This window comes from Podarcis filfolensis (genome assembly GCF_964270895.1).
Source record: "Podarcis filfolensis genome assembly, chromosome: 3".
Classification (NCBI taxonomy): Eukaryota; Metazoa; Chordata; class Lepidosauria; order Squamata; family Lacertidae; genus Podarcis; species Podarcis filfolensis.
Window position 1 is genome coordinate 110,458,902 of NC_139606.1, and position 14,689 is coordinate 110,473,590.

The following is a 14,689-nucleotide window of genomic DNA, read 5'->3' on the forward strand; positions in this document are numbered from 1 at the left end:
AATGGAATTTTCAAAATGTGTAATTCCAGATTTGAGAAACAAACAGGCAGAAACAAGTATTGTTGCATACTAGAAGCCCTGAATATATTTTTTTGGTCCTGGTGCTCAGGAGCCAGTTTGACAGATTGCAGTTACTTCTCCTCAATTAAGTGGGTGTGAGGACCAGAATGATTATTTTCTGCCAAGAGTCTTGCACCTCTAACATGGCGCTGTGTTCAGATTCCTAAGGTGAGGCCTTAGGAGAAGAATTGCTGTTTGTTGTTCTCTGCAGGAAGCTGAGCACCTGCTTTTATTATTTTGGCACCTGGGATCTGTAAAACCGATGTCCTGATTAACCCAGGCAATCATCATTCAAGCCAAACAAACAACGGCATGCCAGAATTTACTAATATTGTCTGAAGGCAATCAGCTATCCAATCTGGCAGGGCTATATGTAAATTGCTTTTGAAGCTCTCTGGTATTAGAGATGCTGTTATCTGGAGGAATTATCATTCACGTTTGGTGAAAGAAATTTTTTAACCCTTGCAAACCCTTTTTAGTTTATTTTAACTGTATCAGCCTGCAAAGGAAGACCCCTTTAAAGTCCTTTCTGGAAATGCAGTTAATGGCAGGGTTCAGAATGACTCCATTTCAACATTAAAAAATAGATTTTATTGATATTATATTCTCAAAACATTGGCAAACTTAAGAACAAGTTTGATTGTTTGTTTGATTGTTTGTTTGTCCATGACGACACCCAAACCTGGCCCCTTCTACTATTATTATTGTTTTGCGTTTGTGGGTGCAAGACATCCGTAATCCCTTGATTTAGTAAGTATTAGAATTCAATCAATGCTTGGAGAGTTAAACTGGAAGTCTGACTCTTAATAGCTGGACTCAGCTTGCTGTGTTCAAAAGATCACCTGAGAGATGGGCTGCTAACAGAGAACAAAGATTGGGAGATGGGCTACCAGCAAAACGAAAACTCTGTTTTGCTCAGTTTCATCTTGTGGGGAGACTGTTCTTGAGCTCTGAGATTGTGAGCAGAGAGGCAAAAAGAGAAGATTGCAAATGCCGATAGAAATCATGCAAAGGTCACCAGATGCAGGCGTGACCTTAACATTTACTGATCCACTAACATTAAGACAGGTGATACATGATAGGGCCGTGAAGCAATTGAGCGGCTAAAATAATGGATTTATCCTTCACTTTCATACCCTTTCATCCAATTTTTTTCCTTTAGCTCTGCGTGGTTGCTGTTAATTACTTATTTATTATTGCTTTCACCATTGTCTAAATCAGATTTTTATCTCTGCCATGTGATTTTATGCTCCTCCTGCATGTTTTGTTGTTAATACGTGTTTTTGTGTGTGTGTGTGTTTATGTATTTTAATGGGTTTATTTGTTCAAAGCATTTTTAAAACCCCACACTTCAACTGAATGGGCTCCCAGAGTGGCTTATGCGTGTAGGCCACCCTGATAATTCACTGATAATTCACATAAATGCACGGCATAAAGTAAGCGGAAGCAACTGGGGCCTCTTGCAAGGTTCTCAAGCAACGTGGAGATATGCTCTGCCTTTAGGATGATCTCAGATCACGAGTCTCTCAGACTCCTTTTTGTACTTTGCGTTGTAGTTTTGGACTCTTTGCGGAAATGCCTTGACAGCCAAAAGAGGAATATTTGGTAAAACAGGAGACTTGCAAACTATCCTCTGTTTGTCCTGCGCAAAAGATGACGTCACATACTCTGGTGCTTTAAATGGAGACATCTACGTCTGGAAAGGGCTCACCTTAGCCCGCACAATTCAAGGAGCTCATGGTGTAAGTTGCCTCCTACTTTCTCGGTTCTGTTTTGTGAAAATAACGAAGCGTCTTCCCTGAATTAGCTCTGAAGCACCACAGAGGCCCTTCGGGAAGGAGAGCCAGTGTGGTGTAGTGGTTAAGAGCGGTAGACTCGTAATCGGGTGAACTGGGTTCGCGTCTCCGCTCCTCCACATGCAGCTGCTGGGTGACCTTGGGCCAGTCACACTTCTTTGAAGTCTCTCAGCCCCACTCACCTCACAGAGTGTTTGTTGTGAGGGAGGAAGGGAAAGGAGAATGTTAGCCGCTTTGAGACTCCTTTGGGTAGTGATAAAGCGGGATATCAAATCCAAACTCTTCTTCTTCTACATTAATCCAGTAGGTTTTGTATTCTGAATTAAGACTGTGCTGAAATCCTACCTTTGCCTCTGGTTCTCAAAAGCTTTCTCCCCTATGAAAAGAGGCACATTTCCAACTGCTTTTTTGTACAGGTGTGTGTGTGAAACTTCTCCAAAATTTTCAGGAGCAGGTTGCCACATATTTTACAGGATTTTGCCAGGAAACGCAGCAAGTGAGAAGCTACAGAGAGAGCATCACGCCACTTCCTGACCACCGCTCATGACTTGGGAGTGCTTCAGTGCAGCAACTTCCATCACCCATCACCCAGCTCACCATTGGTCAGGAGGACTGGGACCTTTGGTAGTAGGAACCTAGCAACATCTGGGGGTCCCACGGTGGCAAACCCTGGATGAGGCTGTTTGTTAACAAAAAAAGAAGTTAGGTTTTCTGTGTGGAGGTCCTGACTTATAAATCATGCTAAGGGAGGTGTTCACTTGGCAACCATCACATGATAAACATGATCATGTTCATTATTCGCTCCCCCACTTATGGAAAGGTTCTGCCTCTGACCGCTGATATATGGTGGAATCAGCAAATCATTGGGTTTATATAAACAATGGGAGTTTCATAGGAAAAACAAGCTGATGTGAAGCCAACCTAAGTGTGATGACGTTTAAGCCCTTGCAAACAGGTTTGGGCTTTGAAATGCCTTTTGTTAAAAATCCAGTTCAAGTATGTATGTTGTTCATTCGCAGGCTGGCATTTTTAGCATGTATGCATGTGAAGAAGGTTTTGCCACCGGTGGGAGAGATGGCTGCATTCGACTGTGGGACACTGTTTTTAAGCCAATAACTAAAATTGATCTCAGGGAAAATGAACAAGGCTATAAAGGTAATGAAAATACTTTTTACCCAACTCTATGTTTCTATGATTCTATGAAATTATTTGTCATGCATTTAATGCAATACAAAACATGAATATTTTTGTTCTTTTTCTCTTCCTCCGAGTTTGAATTTAATCCTTATTGCTGTGGTCCTGAGGAGGCAGTGGAATACATACAAGAGTTAGCACATCTGCCCTTCAGATTTTGCCTTTTCCCCCACAATTGTAGCTTACGGTACTACCTCTTCCCCAAGTGAAGCACAACCAATTCCTTCGTTTCATGTTGGGTGGTGCTACAGAATAATTGGAGGTGGCAAAATGAATGGGCATAGCATTTGGATTGCAGATTGCGATGTGTGTGTGTTACTCTGATACTCAAACTGCCTTAACAGACCATGTAGGAAGCTGCCTTATAGCAGGTCAGAATATTTGTCCACCAAGCCCAGTATTTCTGGGCCAGCTTCAGCTTTGAGGGGGTCCAGAGAAAGCTGCTCTCTTGTAGAGTCTCCTCCATGGTTGGTAACCCCTTGTGGGATTACCTTGTGGCAGTGCAGGACAATACTTAGCAGCAGCAGCACTCTGCGTGATTGCATCTAGCAATGCTGTGTGTGGGAGTATTATGGGATATGATGTCATATTCTGGTCCAGTGCTGGATCCCACAGAAAAAGAGTCAAAGCTGGACAGAAGTTGCAGGACCATGGATAGCTCCTAGTGAGCAACTTGACTAGCACTGGCTAGTGGCTTCTTTTTTAGCAAGTGTTACAGACTGAGGTGCACATGTGAAGATGCTCTAAGTTGTGGGTACCCTGAAAGGATCCAGCTGGAAACAGGACCCTTGACTTGGTGGATCCCAGTCTGATCCAGAGAGGTTTTTATGTTGTAAGTCCCACGTATCTCAATGGAGTGAACCTTCCAGAAATATGTATGCGAAATTATGCTTGGCATAAAAGTGTTACCTAATAGCTATACCATTGTACTGTCACACACACAAAAGTTTTTCTTGCCCCTGCTACCTGAAAATGCTAGAGATCTTCTCCATTCATTTATTTTAGTGTCACCCGCCTCCATTGCATTGTGGCCCCATTTATGCTTCTATAAATAGTGATTTTGATGCTATTTATGCCATTGTATTTTTGTAGTTAGTGGTTTGTCCTTTAAATTATTTCTCCGGATAACTTCTCTGCAGGATCTCCTTTGCAGACACAGTTTGAGCTTCATCAGTGTTAACAGCAGTAAATCCATAGAAATGGGCACTGACATTTCTCCGAGGTTGAAGCACCTGTGTACTCGGCGTGTAAGAGGACCTCAGAATGATGGGGATAAAAATAGCCACAGCCAATTAAGAGATATAGCTGGGAATCACAAATCAGAATAAAGTTACAAAGCTATCTTCCTAACCCTTATCCTTCTATACATTCCACATAACAGAGGTTTCAGAAGTCACAGACAATAGGATCTCTCGGGCGGTGCAAAGAAATAGGTACAAAAGCACAGAAGGCAACATGGAGACACAGCAGAGATGAAATGGAGATTGAGGGACAATAGCAAGCTAGCTTCATAGTACAATGCATTGCAAGTGGGGCGAATCCCCTAAGCCAATCAGGTGTACAATCTAGAATCTTCTAGCACTTGAATATATGTGTGCTCCCACACAGCTGAGATCACTTTCTAGTTAGTCTCTGGCTTTGAAGCACCGTAGCACAAGATAACACAGGCACTTCAACCCAATGATCTCATCCTAGTTACTCTAATGTATCTGTTAGGATATAGTTCCATTCCACCTTAAAAGGGTATAGGCATGATGTTTGGACAGTGTTCTCGAAGCTACAAACATGAGTCTGACCAAACTACGGGAGGCAGTGGAAGACGTGCCTGGCGTGCTCTGGTCCATGGAGTCACGAAGAGTCGGACACCACTAAACGACTAAACAACAACATGATGTTTGTGTATCACATGCCTGTTTACTCCCAGCACAGTCTGCTGGGAACTTCTGTTGTATGTTGCTTTTGTATTATGGCTGTTTTGCTGGACACGAAGGCAAGCAGTCATGTTTTCCTTTGTTCCCGAACTACGCTGAATAAATGCTGTAAATATGCTCTGTCTTCCTCTTCCGTTGTGGATGATTTATACACTCTGCTGACAGAGTGTGCACGGGTCTCGGAACGTATCTGAGGCTCGTGTCACTGACTGACTGATGCTATTCCACAGGAGACTGGTGATCGTCTGGAGCCAGCTGGGGGCCTGCCTGAGGCCCCCGTTTCCCCAGCAGTATCCTCTTCTCACAAAGGCCAGCTTTCGCCCAGAGACCTAAGCGAGGAAACCATTTTCTCAAGAACCTCCAACTAATTAATTGACCTAAGAAGCAGAGGCGGAGGAAGGGGGTGCAGTAGGGGCAGGTGGCCCTAGGTGTCACCACTGAGGGGGGTGCCAAATTCTGGGCAGCACTCACCGCGGTGCATGCAGTGCGCCCAAGCCACGCGTCTCTCCTGGGAGAGACATGGTGGCTTAGGCGAGCGCATTCTCTGCGGTGCCCAAACGGTCCACCCACTGCCTCCCCCTAAGCTGTAGGGTGGCTGAGTGGGAGGAGGCAGGCAGAATCCTCGGAGGCCCCACAGAGCTTTTCTTCCCCGGTTGGCCCCACTCCACGGGTGGCTGGCCCCATCCCTTGGGCACAGGGCATGCATGCCACCCCAGGCACCCTATTGGCTTGCTCCGCCGCTGCTAAGAAGACAGACTCAGATGAATATATTTGGGATCAGAAGGGCATTTTCATCATCTGTTTGTTTTGTTTTTCAAAATAAGGCTTGTTCTTTAGGTAATAAGCAAATTCTGCAGGATCTGTAGACAGTTGAATATTGCATAGGTGCATATATAAGGTTATGTTTGAATAAATGGGTGTGTGGGTGCTTTTTCTCAGAAGAAGCTGACCTGGTCATTCCTGTAGTGTTTCAAGGAACCTATGAATGTATCAATAAGAAATGCCCCATAGTAAATTTGGATGAGTCACTTGAACTCAGCCCAGATTTATTAAAAGATGTATGTATTAGGAAAACCAAGCATTTGGGGTTATATCTCATAGGGGTGTGTGCAGAAAATGCTTCAGGAAGAGTGATGCAATGTATTTTATTCCTACATAAACGTGTGTGTGTGTGTGTGTGTGTGTGTGTGTCTACATATATACCTGTATTTATATATGTGGTTGTGTGTGTAAGAGAGAGAAAGAATGAGAGAGTGGGGAATGACAAAGCTAATTTCTAAGGTAAGAATCCCATAAAAACATGTGGACTATCCTTTTGTTTTAGAGCAATTCCAGTTTCCATATACAGTGGTACCTTGGGGTGCAAACGGGATCCGTTCCAGAGCCTCGTTCACTTCCTGAACATAATGTAAGACGCGTCTGCATGGGTCGCGTTTCGCTGCTTCCGCGCATGTGCGTGACGTCATTTTGACCGTCTCCGTATGCGCGAGGAGCGAAACCTGGAAGTAATGTGCTTCGTTACTTCCGGGTCGCCGCGGAGCGCAACCCGAAAGCGCTCAACCTGAAGCGTATTTATCCCGAGGTATGACTGTATACTTTTACAATTGTCAGGAGAGCGATGGTCACCACATTTATGGAGGGGCAAAGATCTTCTCTTCAGAATGATAGGCAGCAGTAGGATGCCATCATTTATTTATAAATGCCATTTACCCCATATGTGCTGCTTGTATAGGCATGTCAGTTAACCTCCCCCAGGGGGTCTAGAATGCATTCCAGCCTTGAAGGAAATTAAAATCTTTTTAGCTTAAGGGGGGGTGTCTCATTAGGGGGTTCATCAAATTAATGTCATTTATTAGCCATTGATTCTGCGTAGAGAACATTTGGAGAGAAGCACACGAGGGCAAAGAAAATTGCAGCACACAGATGTAGAGGTATAAACTATTAATACTAATTGTCTCATTGAGGCAGAATTCCACTTGCAGAGAATTTTGCAGATGCACTTTGGCTCCTTTTGAGGGGGGAAGCATGTGCCCCATGGCACTGTGGTCTAAACCACTGAGCCTCTTGGGCTTGCCAATCAGAAGGTCGGCGGTTCGAATCCCCATGATGGGGTGAGCTCCCTTTGCTTGGTCCCTGCTCCTGCCAACCTAGCAGTTCGAAAGCACGCCAAAAAGTGCAAGTAGATAAATAGGGAATGTCTGTGTAAGTGCCTATGCAAATGTCCTGAAAAAACAGAAATGGTTTTGTGTTCCAAGTTCTCAATCCCAGGAGGTCTGGAGACAACCTGTTCTGGTCAGGGTTGCACTCCCTTAGAATAAGCTGCTTCATATTTTGTGGATACTCCCGCATCCAGCATTGTCACTGGAGGGCAAAGTTTCCTCAGTGGTGAGGAGTTTGTGTTTCCAGCCCCATCTGATTTGCCAGGTATATAGCCGCTTTTGGGCAGAAATGACTTGACCAAGATGCTTCGTGAGCTCTAAGTGTGGCTACTCTTGAAGACGACTTGGCAGCTTCAACTGATTCAAAATGCAGTGGCCAGATTATTGATTAGGGTTAGGTTTAGAACTCATGTAGCTTCTCTTCCAACTGCTTTGGCTGCCTGTTCATTTCCAGGTGCAATTTAAGATCTTCACGCTAGTGTTTAAAGCCCTAAAAGCCTTCGGCGCCAAACATCTGAGAGCACAGAAGCTCTTGGGTATTAAGATCAGCAGGGAAGGCCCTCATGGTAATTCTCCCACCCTTGGAAGTTCAGGAGGGTGGTGTCTCAGAATAGAGGCCGCCCCTAAAGCTGGGAAACTCTGTCTACACAGAAGTGTGCGGCACCTTTACAGAGTAGTGTCCAGGATCAGTTCTGAGTTGTGAGACCACATCTTGTTGAGATGCTGCCGGGAGTTGGGGGCAATTGGGAGGCCCCCAGCTGGCTCCAGGCACCGGCCGGCAGCCAGGCAATACTCCAGTTCTCGGAACAGCATCAAAACTGTGACTCAAGCCCCAGATACCTTTAGAGACTCTGGGCACGCAAACCAGAAGAGATAAGAACTCTTTGCAGCAGAAGAGGCGGACAGAGATGTGTAAGCAGTATTTACAGGCATTTTATTCAGTATAGTTCAGGAACAAAGGAAAACATGTCTGCTTCCTTTCGTCTCCAGCAAAACAGCAATACAAAAGCTATATACAAACGGAAGTTCCCAGCAGATCTGTGCTGGAAGTAAACAGGCATGTGACACACAACAGTCCTGCCTGTACCCTTTTAAGGTGGAACGGAACTATATCCTAACATCCTCCCCCTTTCCATGTAACCTGTAGTACCTGTGGTTCAACCCTGAAATATACTCAGAGTCGCAAAGTGATTTCATGCTCTTTATTCAGCTCATAGTGGTGAGGAGGAATGAATGCAAGTCCCCTCAAGGTATCTGCTTTATATACATTATTTACACAATGGGCTGCACATGATTGGCTAATTCCGGAATTCTACTGTAAGCCAATCAGGTTGTGGATTCACTTCTATCTGGAGCATGATTGGGTGGTTCCTGCCAACCAATCATATTGCTGCATTGTTCTAGGACCAATCTGACTGCTGCATTCTGAATCCTATTGTTCTAGGACCAATCAGACTGCTGCAGTTTGGATCCTATTCAACTCAGTACATAACACCCCTCCCCTCTAAGTTCCAGTCCTGCCCGGGAGGTCGCATTCATAGTCCTCGAGGTACGCCGGTGGCCTACGTGTGCGTTGCGGCCTGGGGTGTTCCCTGGTCCGGGGTTCAGGTTCTGGCTCATGTTCCAAGGATGCTGGCTGTGATGGGCCTGTCTGGTCAGGTGCAACCGGCTCGCTCAGTCGTGGTTCTGGTTCCGGTGTCCTTTTGGCTTCGCGGGTCCTCTCTGTATTTACTGATTCTGCCTCTCCTGCTGGCCCCTCCTGCTCTATGGGCCTCACTGCCCCTCTGTTCCCTTGGGACTCCTCTGACCTTTCCTCCTCCTGGTTTTCTCCCGGGAATCGTCGCCGTATCTGGTCGCAGTGGCGGCGCCAGCATTGCCCCCCATCCGTTAGCACCTCGTACGACACGGGACCAGTGACCCTGGTGACTGTGGCGGGTACCCATGCTGGGCCTGCCCCAAAATTCTTTGCGTACACTGGGTCCTGGGCCTCGAAGGTCCGGGGGTTCCTGCCTTCCCCCACCACTACCTCATCCTGAGCTCTATCGGGGTGAAGGCGGTCCAATCTGATTGCAAGGCGCCGACCCATTAGTAGTTCAGCGGGGCTCCGGCCAGTCGTTGAGCTGGGGGTGCTGTGTTGTGCTAGGAGGAATGTGGCAAGGCGGTACTCCCAATCCCCTTGCGTCATGCGGCGAAGGGTGTCCTTGGTGGTCCGCACCATGCGTTCTGCTTGGCCATTGGTGGCAGGGTGGAATGGCGCCGAACGGATGTGGCGGATGGCGTTCTGCGCTGTGAAGGTTTGGAATTCTCCTGACGTAAATGCAGTCCCGTTGTCTGAGACGAGAGTGTCAGGGAGCCCGTGGGTTGCAAACAGCCTGCGTAGTACCCGGATGGCTGCGGACGTAGAAGTGGACGGTACCAGTGCGACTTCCAGCCATTTGGTGTAGGAGTCCACCACTATGAAGAATGTTTTCCCCTGAAAGGGGCCAGCGAAGTCCACATGCAGGCGTGACCATGGTGCTCGGGCGGACTCCCAGGACTGGACTGGGGCCCTTGGGGGATCTGGGCGGGATTCTTGGCAGGCCTGGCAGTGTTTGACCCAGGCCTCTATCTCTCCGTCGATCCCCGGCCACCACACATAACTCCTGGCAAGGGCCTTCATTCTTACTACCCCTGGGTGTGTCTCGTGTAGGGCTGTGAGGACCCTTTTGCGGAGGGGCTGGGGAACAACGACCCTGCTTCCCCATAACAGGCACCCCTTGTGGGCCGACAGTTCATGTTTGCGGGTTGTGTAGCCGGCGAATTCTGGCCCGGGGCTGCTGCTCGGCCATCCCCTCCACACCCAGTCCAGGACGCGGGAGATGACCCTATCTTTCTTGGAATGGTGTGCAACTTCTTGTGCCTGAATGGGGCGGTCGGGAAGCAGCTCCAGGCTCATAACCTCTTGTGCAGGTGCTGGGTCGGGGCCTGTTTCCGGTAGTGGTAGCCTGCTGAGGGCGTCCGCATGGCCCATCGCCTTCCCAGGGCGGTGAATCAGTGCATACTGGTAGCTGGCAAGGAAAATTGACCACCTGAGGACACGAGGAGACAGCACTTGGGGGGTCTGCTTTTCGGAGGCAAACAAGCCAAGCAAGGGCTTGTGGTCAGTCACCACGGTGAAGGGCCGCCCGTACAAGAAATCATGGAATTTTTTTACTCCCTTCACGATTGCCAGACCCTCCTTGTCGATTTGCGAGTAGTTCCGCTCGGTTGCGTTGAGTGTCTGGGAAAAGTATGCCACCGGTACCTCTCTTCCATCCGGGAGTTGGTGTCCCAGGACAGCGCCAATGCCATAGGGTGAGGCGTCGCATGCTAGCACCACCGGCAGCCTCTCGTCGAAGTGTGCCAAGACCGAGTTTGAGACAAGCAAGTCCTTGACTGCCTGGAATGCGGCCTCCTGGCGCTGGCCCCACACCCAAGGGGCCCGCTTGTCCAGGAGTCTGTGTAGGGGCTCCGCTACCGCCGCCTTGTGGGGAAGGAAGGAATGGTAAAAGTTCAATAGTCCCAAGAAGGCCTGAAGTTCAGTCTTGTTCTTGGGCGCTGGGGCATCACAAATGGCCCGTACCTTGTCCCCAGTCGGGTGGACCCCTTCTGCGTCCACCATAAATCCCAGAAAGTCCACCTGAGGCACTCCTAGTAGACATTTTTCCCGCTTCACCTTGAGACCCGCCGTCTGGAAACGGTGCAGAACGGTGCGGAGGCGGTCCTCAAACTCCTCTGGTGTGGGCCCGGCAATCAACACATCATCGAAGAAGGGGGTGACGCCAGGAATCCCTTTAAGGAGAGAGTCCATTAGATTCTGGAATATGCCTGGTGCCACGCTGACACCGAATTGCAGCCGCTTTACCCTGAACGCTCCTCTGTGCGTCACAATCGTCTGTGCCTCTGCTGTGGCCTCATCTACTGGCAGTTGTTGATATGCTTGGGCCAAGTCCAGCTTGCCAAAAATTTTCGACCCAGCCAGGGTGGCAAGGACATGGCTGACCACTGGCACTGGGTATGCATGGGCCGTGAGGGCCTTGTTTATGGTACATTTGTAGTCTGCGCAGATGCGGACCGAACCATTCGGCTTGACGGGTGTGACGATTGGGGTTTCCCAGGGGGCATTAGGCACCGGCTCCAGCACGCCTTGCTCCACGAGTCGGTCCAATTCCTCGTCTATACGGGGTTTCAGGGCGAACGGGACCCGGCGGGCCTTGAGCCTGACTGGTCGTACTGCGGGGTCAAGCTGTAGAGCAATGGGGGGGCCCGTATACTGTCCCAATTTCCCATCAAAAACCCCCGGAAATTCCTTGCATATGGCGTCCACGTCCACTTGTAAGCTCGTGTGGTTCACCCCGGTGACGGCTAGCCCCAGTGGTCCAAACCATGCCAATCCCAGTAAGCTAATGTAGGGGCCCTTGACCACAAGCAAGTCCAGTTGCCGCGTCCGCCCTTGGTATTGCACCCTGAAGGTCCCCACCCCCATTGTGGGGACCTTACGTTTCTGGAAGTCCCGGAGGGTGAATGGGGCCGGCCTGAGTTTGGGACCCCCAGTAGGACACAGTTTCCTTAAGGTCCTTGCCGAGATTATGGATAGAGTTGAACCCGTGTCAAGCTCCATGCGGCATGGGGCCCCCTCTATCTGTACCTCTACATAAATTTTCTCTACGTTGGGGTGGGGCAACTGGTATACCTGGAAGTCCGTGAGCTCCGTCGAGTTGCCTTGGTGTGTTGGGCCCCGGGACCTGGGGCTCTTGGATTGGTCATCTGATGCCTGGCGTCGGGTGGGCCGAGCTCGACACACCCGGGCGATGTGTCCCAATTTTCTGCACTGCCTGCACTCTGCGTTGCGGAAACGGCAGGTCCTCCTCTCGTGACTGTCTCCACAGCTTGCGCAGTTCCCTGCTTCTCGTCGAGGCAGCTGTGGTATGTGGGCTGCTTGAGTGCGCTGCTGTACTCGGTGCACCTCCTCCCTGTTGGATCCTGAGTCGTCGGTGAGGTCTTCGTGGTGGACCCTCGGTTGGGACGGCTGGCTCGGCCGTGCCTCTTGCGTCGACCTCTCGGCAGCTTCCGTTGCCAGGGCCTCCTCCAGAGCGACCTGGAACGTTAGGTCCTTCTTAGCGTAGAGGCGTTGTTGCAGCTTCTCATCCTTCAGGCCACCGACGAGGCGGTCACGAAGCATGTTCTCCAGCTCTGAGAAGTTGCAGAACCGGGCAGCTTGGCGGAGAGAGGTCACAAACCCAGTTATGGTTTCCCCAGGGGCTTGCCGCTTTGCATAGAAGGCATTTCGACGAGCCACCACAGAGGGCTGTGGCGAAAAGTGCCCCTTCAGCTGTTCCATTATTGTTTTGTATGGAACAGTAGCGACGTCTTCGGGTGCAAGGAGAGCCCGGGCGATTTCAAACGTCTCCTCTCCGCAGACGCTGAAGAATATCGCCCTCTTCTTGGCGTCTTCTTCATCGGTGACCCCTTTGGCTTCTAGGAGGAAGGTGAAACGGGAGGCATACGCATCCCAGTCTCCAGATGCTGGGTTGAACGGCGAGAAGCTGCTGTCGGTTGCCATTCTGAGTTCCTTGTGTCCCGGAGCTGAAGCCTGGATACACGGTGCGAGGCAGCGGTGCGGCAGGTGGCGGTGCTGCGGTGCTGTGTGTGGCAGTCAGCTCAGCGGGATCCCACCTTCGTCGCCAGTGAAATATACTCAGAGTCGCAAAGTGATTTCATGCTCTTTATTCAGCTCATAGTGGTGAGGAGGAATGAATGCAAGTCCCCTCAAGGTATCTGCTTTATATACATTATTTACACAATGGGCTGCACATGATTGGCTAATTCCGGAATTCTACTGTAAGCCAATCAGGTTGTGGATTCACTTCTATCTGGAGCATGATTGGGTGGTTCCTGCCAACCAATCATATTGCTGCATTGTTCTAGGACCAATCTGACTGCTGCATTCTGAATCCTATTGTTCTAGGACCAATCAGACTGCTGCAGTTTGGATCCTATTCAACTCAGTACATAACAAACCCAATTGCAACCTCTGTACATAAACCTTAAGTTGTTCTCTGTTAACAGCCTCAGACAACAGATCTGCAGGAATTTCGTTTCCTGGCATGTAGGACACCTGAATGAGTCCTTTCTGAACTATATCCTAACAATCTTTAGAGGGAGTGAACCCCCCCTGAAAATAATCTGAGCACATAATTCTGGGTTAACGAGAGAAAGCTGGAACCTTCATGCCTTGCTTGAGGAATGGGAGACAGGTCTTGCATTCATGACCAGCTTGTGGGCTTCCTGGAAGCGTCTGGTTGCCCCTTATAGAAGCAGGATGCTGGGCTGAATTAGGCCCTTAGGCTGAACTAGCCAGGCTCTTCATATGTGAAAGATTTTTCAGAGTCTGAACCAGGAATTAATATTAGACCATGCCATGTAGTGACTTAATCCCCATGAAACATAGCAAACCTGTAGTTCGATGGAAGAATGAGATTAAAGTCAGTTTTGTTTTAGTATTTTTGGAAACAGGGCACATCTGCTTATTGTACAGTAGAAGAGAGCTTTATCTGACGAAACAGATTGCAAGCCTGCCAGCAGCGAGAATTAACTGTTCTGTAGTCCTCATCCATATGCACTTTGTTAAGATAGTCAGTGATGGTAAACTAGAGAGAGAAAAGGACCGATTTCTGATTCGTATCAGATAAAATACCTCTCAATTAACAGCACTTAATAAAGAATGGCGTGTGCATTTACATAAATTAACCTTTGGCTACTACACAAGCTGAAGAATGGAAAGAATGCTGTTTTGTGAGCAGGTGTCAGCAGTTACCTAAAAAAAATTAAAATGTGTGTGTGCCGAATCAGAAAATCAGCATCCGAAATGAGGTCTTTCCACCTTGCGGCCCATGGAGAGATATATAGTACACCAATGGCATATTGGTATTTCCTGGCCTCCTGGGCCCTGTTTTTTGCAGACCCTGGCAGGCAGGCCTTAACAAGCCCCAGGTGAGCTGCCTTTCATCTTTGATAGACAGCACTGGACTCGGCAGCTGTGAGCTTGTCCATGCTACCGTTTGCCCTGCTGCACCCCCACAGGAAAACTCTCTTATTTACTGCTGAATCAGAGCATATGTCCATCAGATTTTCCACAGATTGATGTTTGCTCCGATTCAGCAGTAAAGAAGTAAAGGTTCCCTGAGGGAAAAGCAGCAGGGCAAACAGAAGACTGCTCAGACCCCCTAGAAATCATGAGACAAGCAGGAAACAAGTGGCTTTACATTATTATGCATGGACTCCCATTAACCAAAACCTCGCGTAAGCTGCAAGTTACCTGTATTCATATTCATTGTAGTGTTATGAGCTGCACTGAATACCAACTGAAGGAGCACTGGTCCACTGCAGGCAGAAGTTAGCCAGGGCTGAGTGCTTTTAAGTCACACTGCTTTCAGTGCACATTTTGAACACCCACAGGAAACAGTGCAACTTAAGTAGGGTTGCCACATGTCCTCTTTTTCCAGGACACATCTTTTTTCCAGGGGTAAAA

At 48.6% G+C, this 14,689-nt stretch overlaps 1 protein-coding gene across 6 annotated transcripts in view; it reads left to right on the plus strand.

Moving 5' to 3' along the window:
• The window catches only part of EML6 (EMAP like 6), a 174,812-nt gene that overhangs the window by 65,779 nt on the left and 94,344 nt on the right, over positions 1–14,689 (plus strand). For 5 of the 6 annotated variants that reach the window (XR_014545789.1, XM_083604732.1, XM_083604734.1 and 2 more), the window contains exons 6-7: positions 1,617–1,802; positions 2,876–3,011. Coding sequence is in view for 4 of the 6 variants with exons in the window: in XM_083604734.1 (XP_083460860.1) it covers positions 1,617–1,802; positions 2,876–3,011 (322 nt within the window). In the remaining 2 variants the exon portion in view is untranslated. Of the gene's footprint in view, positions 1–1,616; positions 1,803–2,875; positions 3,012–14,689 lie in introns of those variants that run through there. The other variant, XM_083604733.1, reaches the window with a different exon arrangement.